Source organism: Emys orbicularis, chromosome 1 (assembly GCF_028017835.1).
Source record: "Emys orbicularis isolate rEmyOrb1 chromosome 1, rEmyOrb1.hap1, whole genome shotgun sequence".
NCBI classification, from domain to species: Eukaryota; Metazoa; Chordata; order Testudines; family Emydidae; genus Emys; species Emys orbicularis.
In genome coordinates, this window is record NC_088683.1 from 300,262,977 (window position 1) to 300,285,857 (window position 22,881).

Below are 22,881 nucleotides of genomic sequence, written 5' to 3' on the forward strand. Positions count from 1 at the left end.
TTCTCTTACTAGACTCCCATTTGAACCAATGGCAACCTGCTTTATGTGCATTTACCAATGAAAATGGCATTTCTTGTCGCCATCACTTCTGCCCGCCGAATCAGTGAAATTGCAGCCCTTATGGTTTATCTACCATACACAGTTTTATAAAGACAAAGTTATGTTACGTCCACATCCAAGATTTTTACCCAAAGTTCCATCATCTTTCCATCTCAATCAACCGATACACCTTCCTTGCCTCTTCTCGAAGCATCAGAGTAACCAAGAAGAGGCAGCTCTACTCACCCTAGACATGAGACAAGCATTAGCGTTCTACTTGGACAGGACTAAACCTTTCAGAAAATCTCCACGGTTATTCCTCTCAACCGCTGAAAGTTCCATAGGCACAACCATCTCTAAACAACGCCTTTCCAAGTGGATCTCTCTTTGTCAACATTTGTCTTGTGAACTTCAGAGTCTCAATGCGTGGATGAGACGATGGTGTAGAGAGGAGGGGTTCACGTTCATTAGGAACTGGGGAAACTTCTGGGATGGGAGGAGCCTATACAGGAGAGATGGGCTCCACCTAAACCAAAGTGGAACCAGACTGCTGGCACTAAACATTAAAAAGGTTGTAGAGCAGTTTTTAAACTAGGAGATGGGGGAAAGCCGACTGCTGCAGAGGAGCGTGTGGATCGGACACAGACTTCCCTTAGGGGAGAGTCTGATGATAGAGAATCTCCAGGTTATAGTCAGGAGCAGAGGACTGAAAAGTATAATGTAAGGGCCGGATCAGATGATAAACAGCCACATAAAAAAGAATCTGGCACATCAGAAAAAGACAGGCTAATAAACAGGGACAAGTTTTTAAAGTGCTTGTACACAAATGCCAGAAGTCTAAATAATAAGATGGGTGAACTAGAGTGCCTTGTGATAAAGGAGGATATAGATATAATAGGCATCACAGAAACCTGGTGGACTGAGAGCAATCAATGGGACACAATCATTCCGGGGTACAAAATATATCGGAAGGACAGAACAGGCCGTGCAGGGGGAGGAGTGGCACTATATGTTAAAGAAAGTGTAGATTCAAATGAAGTAAAAATCTTAAGCGAATCCACAGGTTCCATAGAGTCTCTATGGATAGAAATTTCATGCTCTAGTAAAAATATAACATTAGGGATCTATTATCGACCACCTGACCAGGACAGTAATAGTGATGATGAAATGCTAAGGGAAATTAGAGAGGCTATCAAAATTAAGAACCCAATAATAGTGGGGGATTTCAATTATCCCCATATTGACTGGGAACATTTCACTTCAGGACGAAATGCAGAGATAAAATTTCTCGATACTTTAAATGACTGCTTCATGGAGCAGCTGGTACAGGAACCCACAAGGGGAGAGGTGACTCTAGATTTAATCCTGAGTGGAGCGCAGGAGCTGGTCCAAGAGGTAACTATAGCGGGACCGCTTGGAAATAGTGACCATAATACAATAACATTCAACATGCCTGTGGTGGGAAGAACACCTCAACTGCCCAACACTGTGGCCTTTAATTTCAAAAGGGGGAACTATACAAAAATGAGGGGGTTAGTTAGACAAAAGTTAAAAGGTTCAGTGACTAAAGTGAAATCCCTGCAAGTTGCGTGGGCCCTTTTTAAAGACACCATAATAGAGGCTCAACTTCAATGTATACCCCAAATTAAGAAAAACAGTAAAAGAACTAAAAAAGAGCCACCGTGGCTTAACAACCATGTAAAAGAAGCAGTGAGAGATAAAAAGACTTCCTTTAAAAAGTGGAAGTCAAATCCTAGTGAGGCAAATAGAAAGGAGCACAAACACTGCCAACTTAAGTGCAAGAGTGTAATAAGAAAAGCCAAAGAGGAGTTTGAAGAACGGCTAGCCAAAAACTCCAAAGGTAATAACAAAATGTTTTTTAAGTACATCAGAAGCAGGAAGCCTGCTAAACAACCAGTGGGGCCCCTTGACGATGAAAATACAAAAGGAGCGCTTAAAGATGATAAAGTCATTGCGGAGAAACTAAATGGATTCTTTGCTTCAGTCTTCACGGCTGAGGATGTTAGGGAGATTCCCAAACCTGAGCTGGCTTTTGTAGGTGACAAATCTGAGGAACTGTCACAGATTGAAGTATCACTAGAGGAGGTTTTGGAATTAATTGATAAACTCAACATTAACAAGTCACCGGGACCAGATGGCATTCACCCAAGAGTTCTGAAAGAACTCAAATGTGAAGTTGCGGAACTATTAACTAAGGTTTGTAACCTGTCCTTTAAATCGGCTTCGGTACCCAATGACTGGAAGTTAGCTAATGTAACGCCAATATTTAAAAAGGGCTCTAGGGGTGATCCCGGCAATTACAGACCGGTAAGTCTAACGTCGGTACCGGGCAAATTAGTTGAAACAATAGTAAAGAACAAAATTGTCAGACACATAGAAAAACATAAACTCTTGAGCAATAGTCAACATGGTTTCTGTAAAGGGAAATCGTGTCTTACTAATCTATTAGAGTTCTTTGAAGGGGTCAACAAACATGTGGACAAGGGGGATCCGGTGGACATAGTGTACTTAGATTTCCAGAAAGCCTTTGACAAGGTCCCTCACCAAAGGCTCTTACGTAAATTAAGCTGTCATGGGATAAAAGGGAAGGTCCTTTCATGGATTGAGAACTGGTTAAAGGACAGGGAACAAAGGGTAGGAATTAATGGTAAATTCTCAGAATGGAGAGGGGTAACTAGTGGTGTTCCCCAAGGGTCAGTCCTAGGACCTATCCTATTCAATTTATTCATAAATGATCTGGAGAAAGGGGTAAACAGTGAGGTGGCAAAGTTTGCAGATGATACTAAACTACTCAAGATAGTTAAGACCAAAGCAGATTGCGAAGAACTTCAAAAAGATCTCACAAAACTAAGTGATTGGGCAACAAAATGGCAAATGAAATTTAATGTGGATAAATGTAAAGTAATGCACATTGGAAAAAATAACCCCAACTATACGTACAACATGATGGGGGCTAATTTAGCTACAACGAGTCAGGAAAAAGATCTTGGCGTCATCGTGGATAGTTCTCTAAAGATGTCCACGCAGTGTGCAGAGGCGGTCAAAAAAGCAAACAGGATGTTAGGAATCATTAAAAAGGGGATAGAGAATAAGACTGAGAATATATTATTGCCCTTATATAAATCCATGGTTCGCCCACATCTCGAATACTGTGTACAGATGTGGTCTCCTCACCTCAAAAAAGATATTCTAGCACTAGAAAAGGTTCAGAAAAGAGCAACTAAAATGATTAAGGGTTTAGAGAGGGTCCCATATGAGGAAAGATTAAAGAGGCTAGGACTCTTCAGTTTGGAAAAGAGAAGACTAAGGGGGGACATGATAGAGGTGTATAAAATCATGAGTGATGTTGAGAAAGTGGATAAGGAAAAGTTATTTACTTATTCCCATAATACAAGAACTAGGGGTCACCAAAAGAAATTAATAGGCAGCAGGTTTAAAACAAATAAAAGGAAGTTCTTCTTCACGCAGCGCACAGTCAACTTGTGGAACTCCTTACCTGAGGAGGTTGTGAAGGCTAGGACTATAACAATGTTTAAAAGGGGACTGGATAAATTCATGGTGGCTAAGTCCATAAATGGCTATTAGCCAGGATGGGTAAGAATGGTGTCCCTAGCCTCTGTTCGTCAGAGGATGGAGATGGATGGCAGGAGAGAGATCACTTGATCATTGCCTGTTAGGTTCACTCCCTCTGGGGCACCTGGCATTGGCCACTGTCGGTAGACAGATACTGGGCTAGATGGACCTTTGGTCTGACCCAGTACGGCCTTTCTTATGTTCTTATGTTCTTATGTTATGAACTCCACAACAAACAACCTCCTGCTAAAATTAGAGCACATTCCACACGCTCACTAGCCACCTAAGTAGCTTTTCTTAATAATGTCCCCAATTATGACATTTGCTAAGCGGCCACATGGGCATCCACAGACACTTTTCCCTGTCACTACACTATTATGTATGACACCACAGTGGACACACTCCTAGGACATGCTGTCCTATCAGCAGCAGTATGTGCCGCTTCGAAGCCCCAGCCTTCCAATTAGAGGCACTGCTTTCTAGTCACCTACAAGTGGAGCACCGATAGGGACATCACTCGAAGAAGAGAAGGTTACTCACCCTTTGCAGTAAACTGAGGTTCTTCGAGATGTGCCCCGCATGGGTGCTCCACTACCTGCCCTCCTCCCCTCTGCTTTAGAGCCAGATATATACACTCTGCCTCAGAGAAGGAACTGGGGGTGGTCGGACCGCACAGCACTTTGTATATATCCCACGCAAAACGTGAGACGTGGGAGGTGCGCATGTATGGTCTGAAAGGCACTGCTGATTAAGGTCTCCGATCCCAGGTGCAAGGGGGCCAGTGCGCACCCATAGGGACACTCATCTCAAAGAACCTCAGTTACTGCACAAAACAGCCATCAAATCATAATTGTTGTTGGCCACTGTTGACCTAAAACATAAGTTAGCTGGTATTTGGAACATTTTCATTCAAAAGCATTGGTCTTTTGGGGTGGCCTTTGGTTAATGGGTCAGAGATCTTGGGTTCAAATATCCAGTGAGGCATCCAGGAAAGAAAGATTTAGCACCTATGTGCCTGGGACATTTATAAAAAATCTAGATAGAACATTAAACAGGTTAATCTTTTAAATGACAGTGTTTATTTGCAGAAGTAGACAGGGTGCCAATATGAATGGTAAAAATATTACAAAGATTCAGGAGAAAAGACTAAGTATTAAGTACAGTTCTGTTCTATTTAAAGACCGTTTTGTAATTTTAAAAATTGAATTAACTTTGTGTTCACTGAAGTGTGAGATTATGAGCCATACATAATATTGGCAGGGTGATGAGTTAGCTTCCCACACATAGCAGTACCCTGACCTATAAATCACTGCAGTTCCTGTTCAGGTGTCATAAAGGGAGGAAGAAAAAAGGAGGATTACTATTGCAAGCTGTGTCCACAAAATAAGCTTGAAATGGCAAAATGAGACATCACTCAGTAGACTGTTGAAAGGTTCAAACAATTTATGTTCCCTTGGCTCCACTTAACAATTTGGGACTTACTTTCCCCCTCACTGGGGTTTGAATAAATCCATGAGCTCTGCTGAGTTCTTTGGACTTTGCTTCCCCTCAGTGGGACTTAGATGCCATGCTCTTCACCTTGAGTTTGGCTACTTCTTGATGTGTTGGGGGAGGTATTCTCTCAAGCCTATTATGTTATCAAAATGAACTAACACTTACAGAAGACTGTATATTGTCCCTATATGATACTTTTCCTTCTGTGCAGTGAACCACTTAATAGTATTGACATGTAAACTTTTTGGCTATATGAGGGCTGGTCTACACTATCGCTATAAATCGATCTAAGTTACGCTACTTCAGTTAGATGAATAATATAACTGAGTTTGACGTAACTAAATACACTTACCGTGGTGTTTACTCTGCGCTGGGTCGATAGGAGATGCTCTCCTGCTGACTTTCCCTTACTCTTCTCGGGGAGGTGGAGTACACAAATTGATGGGAGAGCGCTCTCCCATCGATTTAGCCTGTCTTCACCAGACCCGCTAAATCAACACCATCTGCATCAATTGCAGCAGTGCCAATCTACCGGTAAGTGTGGACATGGCCTGAGTTACTGAAATGAATTGGTCAGTTCATACCTCGTAGAGCTATTGTTTTATCTGCTCTGCAAACATAGGAAGACATAACTGCATTCATTTGCGCTTGGTTCATGCTTTCAAGATTGTTTTCACAATCTTTATCTATTAAGACTTATTCTTTCCTTTTTTAAAAAATAGCAGCTATACTTCTGTAGAACAATATGAGAGAGATGCTGATATGCTGTACTACTGTATAACAGTCAAGTTTGAGCCCTGATTCTGTCTTAGGTCATTGTTGATCTGCAACTCATAGTCATGCCAGATTTTGCAGCATTCTGTCGTGGTTTTGAATTACAAAAATAGGAGCAAGGATAAGGAAGTGCAACTCACTTTCGTTTATGACCAAAACACCATTAGCACTCTGTTTTCCAGAGGTGAATAATTAGTGTGTTAACTCATTGGATACCCTACATTTGAAATTCCTATCCTACTGCATCCAACATGCTTTCTACCTAGGCATGCACAGGAAGTGTATTTTATCAACTTTGTTTGTTCCTTCGAAGTAGTATTCAAAAAATAATTAAAATATATATACAAGAGGTGCGCTAACCATCACCATGTAATCACTTTTTCTGTGCATTCTTAATCACATTCCTCAATGTACAATGTACTATGTATATAAATTGTAAGGACTTCAGGACAGAGACCTTGTCTTCACATTTGATTTTACAGTTTGCTGCAATATCAATAATAATCCTGCATGAAAATCTGTAGTTGGATATACAGGCAATGCAAGATTTGAGATTTCCAATGTTCATAATTTGATTTTTTTTTTTTTTTTTTTTTTTTAGAATTTAATAAAACACCTTCCTGAACAAGAGCAGCTGAATACACTATCCAAATTCAAGAGTGAATATAATAATTTGTCTGAACCAGAGCAGTTTGGAATTGTGGTGAGTACTAGCCCATTGCTGCTATTTTTCACTTGTCTTACATTAGTAACCAGTGTTGAAGTGTTCTCACCTTTTTGTTCCTAATTATAACCAGAGGCAGAAGCTGGAGGAGAAAAGTGATTGTACTTTCTAGATAAATATCAACTGACATATCTATAGTTCCATAAACCCCATTTGTTATATCGTCCTTTGTCTCCTCATTGAAATAAAGTAACTATTAATCATATAACTTTTCTACAGCAAAATCATTTACAATGGCCATTTCTGTGGTAGAATTTTCATAGATATCTAAAATATGTTAACTCTATAGATATTTTGGAATTTCCATGGCAAAAGTCATTCTGTAACGTGACAAAATGTAAAAAAAAATCAAATGTTTAGTTAAGATTTCCACACCAACTTTCTGCTGTCAATCCACCATGTATGGGCAAAAAACCCTTTTACATCACCACACTAACCTAACTGTGTCTTTGGGCATATGTTTTACAGCATATTTTCTCATAGTACAGCTTTTGCTCACCTTCGCAAATCCATAACAGGGGGATGAGTGGGTCACATCATTTTCCAAACACACAGTAGAAGGAATATAGAGGGGTAAGTGAAAGGATGCAAGGGTAATAGTGCTCATCTGTGTCATGATGGGAAAAACGGTGGGCAAAGTAGAGACCCGTATTTGGAGATTATTGATCTTAATTCTCAATGCCTTTTATGAAGTACTAGTTTTAAAATTAATTTTGATTTGTCACTTTTTTTCTTTTTGCAAGTCACCTTAGTTCTACCATTAGGCGCAAAACAAGTGGCCTCTGAAGCATTCCAGTCAGCTGGAACAGTTCTGTTTCCCACTAAATGTCAGGATTAGAGCATATACCAGGATGAAGTGTTGATGGGAAATGGGCTTTGTGAAAAGGACTAGTGGAGAATAAAAGTTTTGGTGAGGAGGGCATCACTGGTGTTTAGCAATAGATGGATGACTGGAATATGGTGAGTAACCTTTGTAACAATAGGAACAGTGCTACTAGGGAGGAAGGCAAGCAGAAAGGGAGATTGGACCTGAAGACAGTGCTGGGTTCTCTACTCTTCTTCCTCCCTTCCCAGTCCACTGCATAGATTCATCCTTCATTTCTTGTATGGAGTCTGCTATTGCACAGACTCTGAGATTCTTCCTCCTTTCCAGAGCAGACAAGGGAAGAATGATATCAGGAGAACAGAGAAGTAGACTCTTCAGTAGGTGTTCTCAACCTTTTACTTGCTGAGGCCCCCCTCAATGTACTATTAAAAACCCCAGGACCTAGTGGAGGTAGGGAACATACTATTAAAAACCCCAGGACCTAGTGGAGGTAGGGGAGTGTGGGCCAGGGCAAGGGACCCTTGGTCATAGGCATAGTTTGACTTCTATTTTGGGGGGGCAAAGGCTGTCGGGGCTCGGGTCAGATCCGCACAGCATAGTCCAGGGAGGGAGCGCCACCTCCACCCCCTGACTCACCTCATCAGACCACCTAGCCTATCTGGGTTGTGGGTTGTGGGGGGCTGCAACCAAAAATATAACTCAAAGGCTCTGCTGGCCCCAGAACTGGGTGTGCCCCCCCCCGGCCCCGGGAAGCTCTTACCAGCTGCATGAGCAGTCAAGGGGGCTGGGAGCTGAGGCACCAGCTGCAGATGGGAGACTGCCACAGCTGCCCGCTCAATGGCACCACCAGCCAGAGGAGCAACTGCCCCGCACTGCCTGGCTCTGGCTTCCCACAACAACCTGGCCATAGAGCTGGGCCTGAGGGGGGCAAGTGGAGAGGAGAAGGTGGGTGGAGCTGCCCCCAGACTGCCCCACTCTGGGTAAGGCACTGCAGTTTGGGAACCATTGGTCTTACCCAGTTTGGCTGTTCTTAATAATTTGTACTTTTTTTGGGTATCAAATTTAGGCTGGCTAATTCATTATTCTCCAGAATCTCCTTTTTTGACTTTTTAAAAATAGGCACTATATATGCTCTTCTGTAGTCCTCTGAGACTTCACTCATCCTCCATGAGATATGGAAGGTAATTGCTAATGGTTCAAAGATTGCTTTGGCTAGTTCCTTAAATACTGAAGGGTGAATTTCATCATGTCCTGCCAGCTTAAATACATCTAATTTATCTAAATATTCTGTAACCAGTTATTTCATTATTTTGGTCTGAGATCCTTCCCCCTTGTTGTTAATATTAATTGTGTTAAAGTATCTGATTACAATTAACCTTTTTAGTAAAGACTGAAGTAAAATAGGCATTATGCTCTTCAGCCTTCCTGTGTAATCCATTATTTGCTCTCCTTCCCAATTAAGTAATAGACCTATACTTTCCTTTGTCTTTTTCTTATGTCTTACTTTCTCCTCTTATTGCCTTTTATGTTCCTTGTTATTTGTAATTCATTTTGTACCTTTGCCTTTCAGATTTTGTCCCTAGATGCTTATGTTATTCTTTTTTCCTCATGCTGAGCAAATTGTCCTTGTTTCCACTTTTTGTATTTTCAGGTCCGGTTTTGAGGGTTTTTTTGTTTGTTTGTTTGTTTTTTTGTTTTTCTTTTTAACTCATTGTGGCTGACTGATTCTGCAACAAAGTATTCTACATCAATGAAAAGAAGAAAGGTTTAAGATTGTTCATCTGCAATGTTCAAACAAACACAAAAAATCCTGGCCATCTAATATATCAATATTTTCACCTAACGTTTAAATTGCCCATAATTTCATACTGTATGTGTACCTCTGGTCATGTCTTAGTCTAGTTAGCAGGGATCTGAACTAGCACTATAATTACTTCTCTTTTATAAACATGAAGAGAAACTAATGGGCAACAACTGCAAGCACATTTGTGCTCTTATGTAATCATACAATGAAAGGAGCTAACTTGCTAAAGATTTGTTTCATTTGAAAGAGAAAGTTTATATATAAAGTGAGGCAGATGTATTTAGAAAAGAAATTTAAACCAAAAATAAGTTGATCTCATCAATCTTTAATGTAGATCAGTGTCCAGATCACCTAGGTAGTATAAGTTTCTTTATTTTTGATTTTTTTTCTTGATGTCAGAATCCAATTTCTATTACAAATCTGATATTTTTAAAACTGCCATGTTATGGTAATTGATTTCTTGGGATCTGAAATGCATGCTCAACTCTAGTTGGGTTTTATATCTTTGTAATTTCAGAAATAACTTTGGATGCATTTATCCAAAACAACAATACCGCTGTCTTCCTTCTGAAGTAAGGAAGCTTAAAAGTCTATTATTATGATTGTCAAATCTAGTTTTCTGATATTCCAATTCTGAGAATAGTGCTCTATTTGATTTCATCTATGCACTATGATAATTCCAGTTGCTTCTCTTTCATACCCAACTATGGAGTTTTCCTCTGATCTGCAGACTGAGGCAGAATGAGACTTTTAAATGGGTGGGATAGGTCTTGGCTGTGTCTATTTTGGAATACAGCCCATTTTGTTCTGCTATCAAGTGAACTTGCACAAAGTCCTTTGACTTCCTGATTTTTCAACAAACCGTTCAAGGTTTTTCAGGTGTTTTCTATAGGTCACCCAAGTCTCACAACCATAGAGGAGAGTTGGGATTATCACCGCTTTATAAACTAAAAGTCTAGTGTGTGTTCTGATGATGTGATTGTTGAACACCTGGCGAGACAGTCTGCCAAAGGCAAGGCTGGCTCAGCAGGTTCCGTGTTGAATCTCAATATCTATGGCTGCCAAGATAGGCCAAGTATTCTACATTTTTCAGTTCTTTGTCAATATAGATCTTCCTTGCTGGGTTTGATGATTGACTGGGAGCTGGCTAATGAAGAACTTTTGTTTTGCTGGTGTTCAGAGTTAGCGCTTTTTTTTTTTTTTTTTTTTTTTTTTTTTAAGCTCAGTGTTCACCTTTTCCATATATGGTTACTGCCCTTTCTGATCTTTACTTTGCTGAGGCATTTTCAAGGCCAAGGATAGCTTTTTTTGCTTCACAGACTTTTCCTCACACTGAGGCCATATAAAGGCAGAGAGGTGTTTTGCTGTAAGAACTGTAAGAGCAAAAATGCCCGTCCAACTCGGTCCAGTTTCAGCCCTGTGTGTAGGCATTTAATGGCTGCCTTTGCCAGAAAGGAGTTCTCCCTCTCAACTACAGCGCTCCATACCTTCCCCATCTGCTGCTACTAGTACAGTACATCTGCTTCTAATAAGGACACCTTTTACTGCCCATGGATCAGGGAGATCAAGTAAATAATTATCACTGTTCAAAACAGACCATACTGTTGCTGTTTTTTACAACTCTGTGACAGGGAAACCTCAGTTAACATCCTGGAATAAGGTACCTTCTTATTTTTATGACTCAGCAAAATTCTGTTCTATATTTTATGTTCCAACTAAAGCACCCCTGGGGTTGTGTTTTTGTCTGAGCATGCTGGAAGGCTGTTCTCTTATTGCCATTTATTCTCCTCACTTCATGTTTGAGAAAAGGCAACAGCGAATTTACCTGGGATCCTTCTAACTGGACATTAAGGAGTTCCGCTTCTTGAGCTCTACCTGTCTGTGTCTAAGAATCCAGATAAGGCTCCCTTGATTTAAGCCAGGCTATTTCCTGGTATTCTCTCCTAGACCTTTCCCACTTGGCTTATCCAGAATACCTTGTCCTATTTTGGGAGAACACTTCGTCCAGTTCTCTGGGATCCAGAAAACCTCAGTTCAATGCCAGATTTAATCACTCAGGTTCCTTCATTTGGCCTACAGCAAAGCTACACTGAGTTGATCATAGTATAGGGGGTTGGGTATATGGTATACCACACATCCAAAGTTAAACAGAAAACCTCTTCCTTTATGTACATTTACATATTACATTGAATTTACTGTAACTTGCATCACACGTTTTGGGACTGACTTGTTTACTTTGTAGGAACCAATCCCTGCATAGCATTCTCTGTCCATGCATTGTCCACTCTCGACCTATTCTTTATTTCATCTTTATAGTCCTAACTTACTTTGTCCATTGTCCCTAGCATCATGGTGTTTCTGTTTATTTTAGCTAGCACAGACACCCTGACTCCAATATACTGCTTGTTAAGGCCCTGTTTACAGCTTAAACTTCCATTCACCTTCCCAATCATGCCCACTAAGAAATGAAGCAGGTTTACTCCTGGGGGAATTCTGCACATCTATGAAAGTGCAGAATTAATGTCCCCCACAGATTTTACTCTTTCCCCCCGGAAAAATAGATTGACACGCCCCCCCCCCCCCCCAGGCAGTGTGAGGGGACGGGTCACTATATGGGGGAGCTGCCCCCCATCTGTCCACCCCCCTGAATCTGGGACCCCCCCCCTTAGCCAGACCACCCCCAGCTGAGCTCCCCCCCCCCATGAACAACTGCTTTGCTGAGCCCCAGTGCCCTGCACCTGGACCCCCACCCTGCTTAGCCCCAAACAACGGCACCTGGACCCCCAACCCGGGAAGCTGAGTTAATCTCAGAATTGTTTGGATGTTAATTGATATTGCTGCACAGACTGACATAAACAATAGCATGATATTGGTTTTAGTTTCCTTTGAATAAAATTAATGATTTTTTTTTTCAAAAGGATAAAATCAATGTAGAAAAATGTTTAATTCCTTTTGGAGTGTATTACAAAAAATATGGAAAAAGAAACTATAACATATAAAAGTACTAAATATCTATTGGGTGATTTCATTATAGCTTGAAGTACCATTAAAGTCTATTTTGGGGAGAATTAACTATTTAAAGCTTTTTCTTGAAGAAAAATTTAGCAATATTAGCAGAGAGATTCTGTTGACAGTAATGAGAGAATAAATCTAAATTTCAGAGGATAAATAATTTGGGACTGTAATTAACATGTTTTAGTTGTTTTTGCATATGTCAGTTCTTCAGGCTGCTTGTTCTTCAAAAGAATTTATTTAGAGGAGAAAAGAATAATAGTGTAAGCCAATGTATTTTTATCGATTTTTATACATTTAATCTATGTGTGTGTGTTACTCCAATTAATATGTGAAATGAATTAAGTAGTGGTAATAGAAATTCAAAAGGTTTTGTAGTTTTCTTTTATGATAAGCACTGCAAGATTTGCATGATTATCCAAGGCTCGCTTTGTAAATAAATCCCTTAGAAAAACTTGGCAGCTGGTGGAATATTATAACTACATTTTTATTTCATTCTCTGTAATATCATTGAAAATCCCAGGTGAGCCCTGCTCCTTGAACTAAAATCCCTATGAAGGGCTCCTTATTAAAGAGGAAAACTGATTTTTTTTTTTTTTTTTTTTTTTTTGAAGTGGCTACCACTTTGACTGACTACCCCCCACATTGTCTAGAAAAGTGTTTCTCTGGAAAAGGACTATGCATGAAAAATGTCAAGTGATTGCTTAGGCAAATCTGGAATTGGAGAGTGGAGGGATAATCAAAATCAGACTTGCAATGGAAAGTTGACATGTTTAACTATTAAGACAGTCTAAATTCTGGAAATGTTTTTATCCTCCAAATTTACCACCAACTGAGGCAAAATTGATATTCTTTTATTATACAACATTTCTATTATAAATGTTTTATCAGTAAATGGCATTACACTATATAATTAGAACATTTTAAAATTAATCTCCCATTTTTTAAATCTTCCTATGATGTACTTTCTTCCACATTTGAGCCTTACCTGGCTGAGAAATGTATGCACCAGAAGTTACAACAATTGTACATATGTAATGTGTTGACATTAACATATTGATCATGAACACTACAAGTTTAAAATGTTCTACTTGGCACTTTTACGATGATACATTCCCATTTGGGTGTTCCATATTTATTGCCGATGGTTTCCATATCAAGATATTTTTATTTGCTTAGTGCCAACAATATCCTGGATCTTTAACAGTATATAGCAATGCCTGCCATGAACAGTTTACAATCTAAATTTTTTTACACAGTTGACAAGAAAAAGGCTGGTAATTACAACAGACATCTAACTCAGCGTGGTGTCTTAAATTCAAACTATGTTCTTGCTGCCATAGGTATCACCAGTAATAAAGATTTTATGGGTCAAATGCTGCCCTCAGTTACACTAGCACTGCCCTATTGTCCTCAAATAATACCTTTTCTGCAACACTACTGCATTTACTACCTTTGCACAGGTATACATGAGGATATAATTTAAAGACAATGGAACTGCAGAGGATGTTCTGAAAATGGAACTTTCATTAACAATTTTGTTGAACAATTGTCAGAATAGATTCCAGTTCACTGTTTCAAATCCAGCATAGCACTGGAATTCTGACAGTAGTATAGCACAGGGATCGGCAACCTTTGGCACCCGGCCCATCAGGGAAATCCGCTGGCCGGCTGGGACGGTTTGTTTACCTGCAGGGTCCGCGGGTTTGGCCGATTGCAGCTCCCACTGGCTGCAGTTCGCCGTTCCAGGCCAATGTGGGCTGTGGGAAGCGGCGTGGGATATAGAGGAAGTTTCTTTTCTTCACTGGGGAAAGGGATTCTACTCTCTGGGGAAAGGGATTCTACTCTCTCTACTTCCTGATCCCCAAGTCCAAGGGAGGGGTGACACCTATCCTCAGTCTCCATTGTCTCAACAAATACATCAAGTATATGAGACTCTGCATGTATACCCCGGTTACTATTCTTCCCACATTGAATTGCAATGACTAGTTTGTTGCTCTTGATTTTCAGGACACCTATTTCAATTAGTCGGTTTTCCCAGGTCACAGGAAGTTCCTGAGATTCCTGGTCACTGGTCAACACTATCAGTACATGGTTCACCCTTTTGGCCTGTCATCAGCCCCATGCATCTTTACCAAATGCATGATGGTGGTAGTGGCCTATCTCAGAAGGAAGGGAATTCATGTCTCCCCATATCTAGACCATTGGCTAGTGAGAGGCAGATCTGAGGAACAAGTCCTCAGTCATGTCCTGCTCAAGCTGGACCTCTTCAACCAACTGGGGATGAATTTGAACAAAGCAAAGTTGACACTGACTCCAACTCAAAAAGTGAGTTCACTAAAGGTCTACTAAACTCTATGAATTTGAGGGCCTTTTTTCCACACAAGTAATTCCAGGCAATTTGATGCCTTTGTCTGGCTCTCCAATCTCATCCTTCGAGCACAATCTCTGTAAACCTGAAGTTACTAGGGCATATGCCACACGCACTTATTTGGTTCAGCATGTGAGATTGCATCTTTGTCTTCTTCAGTCATGGTTGAAGTTGGTCTATTGCTTGATCTGCCAGTCATTGGACAGACTTGTCTGAGTGCCTCCAGAGATACTGAACTCTCTACAGTGGTTGGGAAGAACAAGAACAATGTGTGCCAAGGTGTTACCTTTGCCCGCCCTCTGCCAACCAGAACAGTAGTCGCCAATGCCTGCCTCCACAATAGGTTGTGGAGTGCATCTAGGAACGTTACATGTTCAGGGTTTGTGGTCACAGACGGATGTGTAGTGCCATAGCAGAGTACTGGAGCTTCAAGCCATTTACAGTGTGTGTTGTGCCTTCTAAGATCAGTTCAGGGGAGTAGCAGTCCACATACTCACCAACAATAGTACTGAAACGTATTATGTGAACAAGCAGAGAGGAGCCCACCCCAACTAGCTTTGTCAGTTATTGCAACAAAGGACAAGAAGTGCCGTCAGTTTTGTTCCTGGGTCAGACTCAGCTCAGGTTCTCTAACCGATGCCTTTCATCTGAACTTCGGAATTAAAAAAAAAAAAAAAATTAAAATTAATGGAGATATCCCATCTCCTAGAACTGGAAGGGACCTTGAAAGGTCATCGAGTCCAGCCCCCTGCCTTCACTAGCAGGACCAAGTACTGATTTTGCCCCAGATCCCCAAGTGGCCCCCTCAAGGATTGAACTTACAACCCTGGGTTTAGCAGGCCAATGCTCAAACTACTGAGCTATCCCCCCCCCCCCCCCCCAAAACATTAGGAATGGACCTAATGTTTGCCTTTCCCCCTATTCTGTTAATTTCACAGGCTATCCTCAAACTGAAATGGGACCATGCCAATCTAATACTGCTTTTGCCAGCTTGGCCAAGACATTGTTGGTTCTCTGACCCTCTCAGCCTGTCTGTTTCATCTCCCAAATTTCTTGACCTGCTGACTCAGCATTTTGGCCAGGGTATTCCTTTGGTGCTGAGGAATCTACACCTCATGGCCTGGATGGTACATGGCTAGATGAGGAGGAAGGGCAGTGCTTGGAAGCAGTTCAGAGGATCCTGCTTAATTGTAGAAAAACATCTATTCGCTCTATTTATTGGCTAAGTGTGTTTTTTGGTTTGGTCGATATCTCAGGGAATTCAACACATTTTGGCTCGTGTTTAGGACATTTTGGACTGCTTGTTGCATTCGAAGTCCTTGGGTCTGGCTCTCTCAGCTCATTGAGGGTTTGCTTGTCAGCAGTCCTGGTGTTTCATCTTCTGATCCAAAGAGAGTTGATTTTTTCCAACTCCATGAAAGTGAGATTTCTGAAAGGTATTGTCTGACTATTTCTACTTGTGAACGAAACTGTCTGATTGTGGAATAATAATATTGTACTGGCCACCTCATGTGTCTTCCATTTGAGCCAATAGCTACCTATTCATTGTCTCTCCTCTCCCAAAAGGCAACCTTTCTTGTGGCTGTAACATCCGCAAGAAGAGTCAGTAAATTAGCCTTAATGATAGAATCTTCATATACTTAGTTCTTCAAAGAAAGTGTCATTAAGACCACATCCAAAGATTTTGTCCAAAGTGGTTTCATCGTTTCACCTTAAGCAGGTTATTTAATTGCCTGTATTCTTTCCTAAGCTGCACTCAAATGCAGACAAGCAGCATCTCTGTACGTTAGATGTGAGGTAGTGTGCTTGGTGTTCTATCTGGAAAGGTCTAAACCATTTTGTTCATTACCTTGACTACTATGTCGATCAGATAAAAGGTCAGCCGGTCTCCTCACAGATGATTTCCAGGTGGATATCTCCTGTATGGAGTACCTCAGACTACAACCCCACAGATATTACGGGCTCATTCAGTGAGAGCACATCTGACATCTGTCACATTTTTCAGTGATGTTTCATATTGGATATTTGCAGGGCTGCTACATGGTCTTCTATGCATATTTTTACCAAACACTATGCTATCACCACAAGTACAGCAAACTTCAGGAAGGCAGTTCTGCAAGTCAATGTTTAAGTAGACTCCAAGCCCCACCACCTAACTGAACTGTTTCTGAGTCACCTGAGTGGAATACATGCCTGCAACCACTTGAAGGAGAAAAGACGGTTCCTCACCTGTTCTGTAACGGTTGTTCTTCGAGATGTGGGTGCAGGCATGTATTCCACGGCCGGTCTCCAGCTCTCCGCATCAGAGTCTCCAGCCTTGGATTGCAGTGTGAATGAACAGATAGGAGTTGAGGGGTGGGTTACTAGGGCTAGAGGGCATGAGCACTACCACAATGAGTGCTGCTAAGCCAGGTTCTCTGGTTTCAGTGTGCAGGATGTGTGCATGCCTGAGTGGACTACACATCCACATGCACATCTCAAAGAACAGCAGTTACAATAGAGGTAAGGAATGGTCTTTACCTTGTCTCAATTTTCCAATATACTCTTCTGAGAAACCCTTTGCCGGGAGTGATTCAATCTTGGACTTCTGCTTTCTATATCTGCTGTTCTGTCTGTCATCTGGTTAATAGATCTATTTTAAAACAAGAGGTGTTCTCAGGGAAGCGTACCCTATCTTTCACATCATCCATTTCTTATTCATTTTTTGAAAACTAAGTTTTTTCAGTTTCAGATTAGTCACTTTTTTTGTCTTTGAGTGTAAAACGTCCATTGGATTTCTGATTCCCTTCATATAAGCCCTTGAATTTCCATTAAACTAATCCGCTTCCACTGCTTTGGTTTACTCTTCCTGGGCAGTAAGCTCAGATTTTCCAGCTCATTTCTTTAGGAACTTTCGCTCAGCCAAATATGCATCATCTTAGTATATTTGCCACTTTTTCCCTGAAGAAAAACGCATCACGTGTCTTGAAATGAGTGAGAGAAGAGCTCAATAAAATATGAATGTAGTACATAACTCTTGAGTTCATCTTTTAGGCTGCTGCCCTCTTCAGGCATATTATTTTGAGTATTTAGTGGGTTAAACCCTTAGAATTTCTGTATTAATTTTTTTTGATCTTGTGCTTGCAAGCAAAAGACCAAAAAAATGTTATATGCCTTCTAAGCAGTGGCTAAATAGATAATTACTGCTTTTGTGGTTCATAAAACTTTTATAGTTTTTTACATTTTTTTTCCTGGATTTACTTTCACAATTAAAGATCTGTTACCCTAAAAGAAACAGCTAGAGAAGACACTTACTAAGATTATTTATGATATGACAGCTACAATATTATATGTCTAGCTTCAGCTTGTGTTAATCAACTTCTGTTTGTAGCCTTATAGACATAGAGGGTACAGTAGTAAACATTTCAGGTTCCATTTCAGGTTGTTCCTTGTTGTTTGGGATTGTTTTTGTGACTGTTTAAATTGCTTTTCTGCAATTATTTCTACAATTATCCTCTTAACTCATTTTATCCTTTTATGTTAGCTATTCTTATTGCAGTCAGTATTGTCTTAATCTTGTATTACTCTTATCTTCCATTGCAGACTCTTGGCTTTTCTGGAGATAAAATACTTTATTTTCTTGTATTTTTTTCCCTTCACTTACTCCATCCTGCTGTCTTGCAACTTAGATATTATCAGATACTACTGTTTTCTTTTTTTCCTGCATACATCCTTGAAGTATTCTATACATGCTGTTAAATCTGTTCTATTGTATATCCTAGTTTAGCTCCATGATGTTGCTCTTGAGCTGAAGTTGTGTTGAATGTTATATTCTGTTGCTCAAATATTTGGCAAAGTGTATTTATGCTTCCTAAAATCTAGATCAGTTGAATCTTTGATTACTATATTTAGTACTTTCCATTTCATTGACTTACTGAGATTAATTTTTCCTAAGTTAATATCTTAACTTTTTTCTTTTATATTGAATTAGTTATGACCAGTCTTTGAGTCATGTATGCTGTAAAACCTATTACTAGCCACCAAAAGGACTGCTTATTATACTGCTTTTTAAAACAGGTAGCCACATAACATCATGGAATTCTAACGTGATAGAGCTCTGGAAAGGACTAAGGTTTTACTGACCTTCAGGGCAGATGATCTTAATTAGCATGAAATTATTAGCAGAGGTTTTAATGTTAAACTTATCTCCAGATCACACTGTAGGTACTTGTTTTGCTATATTAGCATTTTAAACATTTAGTAAGATGTTCCAATTATCCTATTTTGACTTGAAACCAGTTTTGCTGAAGAACTTGAAGAAAATGTTTAACATGCACATGAGATCCCATTATTAGTTCCCTGTATTGTGTATCAATAGTAGTGTAAAATTTATCAGTAATTTGCATGTGTTTTCTTCTTCTTTGTGTTTAAAACCAAATAATCTTGCTCAAATAGATAATGTTTAAAAACAGCAGACGATTTAGTTCAGTAATATAAATCTCATTTATTTTCAAATATGTAAACTTGATACTTGCTGGTTGGATTTGTTGAGTGGTATTCACATTTTATAGCACAGCCTACTTAATTGGTTTCATTTTGAAAAGGAAAGCACAAATCATTTGCTATTGGCCAGGGGTTCTCAAAGGTCATTGCACCGCAACCCCCTTCTGACAACAAAAATTACTTCATGATCTCAGGAGGGGGGACCAAAGCCTGAGCCCACCCGAAACCCGGGGGGGGGGGGCGGCAAAGCCCAAGCTTCCCCCGGGCAGGGAAGGGGTCAAAGCTGAAACCCAAAGGCTTCAGCCTAGCCAGGGGGCCTGTAACCTGAGCCCCACCACCCAAAAGGGCTGAATCCCTTCGGCTTGGGCTTTGGCCCCGAGCCCCTGCAGGTCTAAGCCAGCCCTGGCGACCCCATTAAAATGGGGTCACGACCCACAGTTTGAGAACCACTGCTGTAGGCAATTTTGGACTTGTCATATCTCAGATAGCCTTCTTTCAAGGTTTATGTTTTAGTGTTTCAACTAGCGCTTTAGAAGTCTTTATATAGATGTTCTGCTTTCTGGATATAACAGTTTTTCTAAGAGTCTTTTAAATAAGTGATTGAAAATGGATTTCTTTGCTGGTGACACCTGGATGGTGGGGAACGTTTAGTTATTACAATACACAGATTCTGTCTTTGCCCTGGACTCCAGAGGAAGAAAGACAAAACACCAGGAATGACGTTTAACTAAGCTGCAGCTTTATTAAGTAACACATCTGGGGACTATCTATCAATAAATCATCCAGAGCAGGTCATCCTTTCTATTGTAATCCGTTCTACCTGGTAGGGGTTGCCATCTCCTCCTCACCCCATAAACCTGATTCCAGCACTGTTGCTGAGACCCCACTTTTCTCTCTTGTCTGAAAGTTAAGGAGTGGGGAAGAGGTGGTTTTCTCCATGCTGTACCAGTCATTAGGAACACCAAACCCATACCCCTATTTTTAAGGAGTTGCCTTCTCCTAATCCAGTTCCAGTGTATCAAGGAATCATATTCACTATTGAATGACTATGTCCACTGAGCGGTGCCAACAATTTTTATTCCTGCTGAAAGACTCTTCTTTTAGTCTTGACACTTCTTCAAGGTATTGTGGGGCAGGCTAATTTAAGTCCCTAAGTCAAGGTCAGACCACTGGACCCTTTCATGCCGGTTGCTTTTCATGTGTATTGAAAAGCAACTGGCCTATAAACTACTACTACTAATGAAATGTACTATATTAAGTTGAGGGAAAGTGTCAGAAACCAGAGATCCATGATAGGCTTAGCTTTATAGAATGGCATGATTAATAGCATAAAACTAAATAGCTAGTTCATCTATAATAAATTGAGTGGTATTTGAAACACTAATGAGAATAAAGAAACAACACGAGTCTTAAAGAAGTATTGGCAGAATTGTGTATTCAACCTGCATGTGTTGAATGTGGAAAAGGAAGTAGTGCTAGTAGAGGACAGCAAATTAGGTATGATATTACATTTCAATATGGTTGCAAAAGAGAAATTTTGATTGGCATACTGAAATGTGCTGCTTCACAAATAAAGCATAGTCCTTTGCACAGTACTGAAGATAATGTACCTCAGACTTGAACCTAGATCGGAAACAGAAATTGGAGCTTTAATTCAAATGATCTGTCAGGTACTTCCTGCATTACTGTTAAACATAGATGACAGCTGACCTGAAAGAAAAGATAAAGATTAAGAAGAATATTAATGTACTGAAATGTCTGACATAAATACAAGAAATTTAGATTCTGAGGAAGAAATAATTGAAGTGTTCACTAAATGATAGTGATTAACACCACTTTGTGACAAAGTGTTAAATAACTTTATAGATAACTCAAAGATAGGCATAGTGCAAACCCCTTATGTAGAAATGTTCTAAGTGTTAGGCACATGGTTAGAGATAAAAACTATAAATGTCTACATATAAATGAGAGCTGCTTGAAAGCAAAAATGTGTCAACTTGAATATCTGACAGGGCAAGAGGATCTTGATGTTACAGATATCACTGAAACATGGTGGAATGACAAATATCAATGGGATACTCTAATACCTGGCTGAAGAAATGACATATTAAGTCAGAAATAATAGGGAGTAGTATTATAGCCTAAAGATTCTATGGAATCTATTAGATAAAAATTCTACATAGTGAGGTCCAGACAGCTGAATTGGTATGGATTGCAAACTATAAGAATGCATTGTCCAGCTATACCGAAGGAGGACAGGACATATTTGATATGGTTTTAATCAGGCTGCAACTTTATTATTAGATGTCTGGGACTACCTGGCAGATTAGGACCATAACAGTCCCCCTTTTCCCCCCTCCTTGTAGGAGGGTTAAGGTGGGCCATAAGAAAGGGGAGTTGGCTCCCTGCTGTACCAGTCATAGGAGCCCAGAAACCCACCCTGTTCTGCTCCTTTAACCAACACCTCCTTTTTAAGTCCTTTACCAAGCCATTTATTCGGTCATTGTATACCTTTGATATGGAGTATCTGCACTGGACATCCACCCCACATTTAGATAAGGAATTATGACATTGTAGCCTAACTCCCTTCCCTACTCACCATAACAAAGCCCTCCTTGAACCTGCTGTGGGGCAGGCGAAACACCCCTTACCTTCCCCCCACACACACACTCCACCTAGGCCAATGAGGCAGAGGGGAAAATTATTTCCCAGACCCCTAGAAAGGAGTGGCTAGCATGATGTCCACAGCATGTCCTGCCCAAACTTCTCCCCCCCACACTTCCCGCAGCAAGCTGGACAACTCCCCCCCCCCCCCCCACCCGATTAAAGGTGTGGTGTGGTCAAACATACTAGTAGACTTATGCTGTTGTACTGCAGGTCAGTAAAATATATATTGAGTGCACAATGTTGAGAGAAATCAAAGAGTCAACAAAGTGTCATAAAACAGAAATAATTGGGGACTTGAGCTCCCCACAGATGATTTGAAATTTGTCTCAATGTGATATGGTTTAAAGAAGCAATTTCTTGACACTTTCATTACTACTTGGGACTGCTTATTCTAAATCATACAAGAGGAGAAGCTGTTCTCATCTTACTCCTAAATAACATTCAGAATTTAGTCCAAGAAGTATCTCTAGTTGGGCTACGAAGTATTAGTCACCACAATATATAATTAATTTCAACATTCTTAAGAGATGAAAGGTACCAAAACCTAGCATGGTAACACAAAACTTCAGAAGAGGGGCCTTAAAAAGAACCCCCAAAAACAAAAAGAGGAAGCTTGTCAAAAGCAAAGAAATTAAAATTTTAATATTTGACATAGTTGATACTTTTAAAGATAAAACTGGCCTTAAAGTACAACTACACTGCACATTTATTTCGGCAATGTGTAGTGTACATATACATGTAGTCATTCTAGCATGTATGTAAATAGTAGGGCTGTCAATTAATCGCCGTTAACTCATGTGATTAACTCAAAAATTAATTGCTATTAATCGCAGTTTTAATCGCACTGTTAAACAATAGAATACCAATTGAAATGTATTAAATATGTTAGATGTTTTTCTACATTTTCATATATATTGTATTCTGCGTTGTAATTAAAATCAGTGTATATTTTTATTACAAATATTTGTACTGTAAAAGTGATAAAGGAAATAGTATTTTTCAATTCACCTCATACAAATACTATAGTGCAATCTTTTTGTCGTGAAAGTGCAACTTACCAATGTAGATTTTTTTGTTGTTGTTCCATAACCGCA

At 40.0% G+C, this 22,881-nt stretch overlaps 1 protein-coding gene across 1 annotated transcript in view; it reads left to right on the forward strand.

Annotated features, from left to right (window-relative positions):
* DIAPH3 (diaphanous related formin 3) overlaps positions 1–22,881 on the forward strand; it is a 437,750-nt gene that overhangs the window by 178,012 nt on the left and 236,857 nt on the right. The window contains exon 14 of the mRNA XM_065400973.1: positions 6,503–6,604. Within this exon, the coding sequence (XP_065257045.1) occupies positions 6,503–6,604 (102 nt within the window). The remainder of the gene's footprint in view (positions 1–6,502; positions 6,605–22,881) is intronic.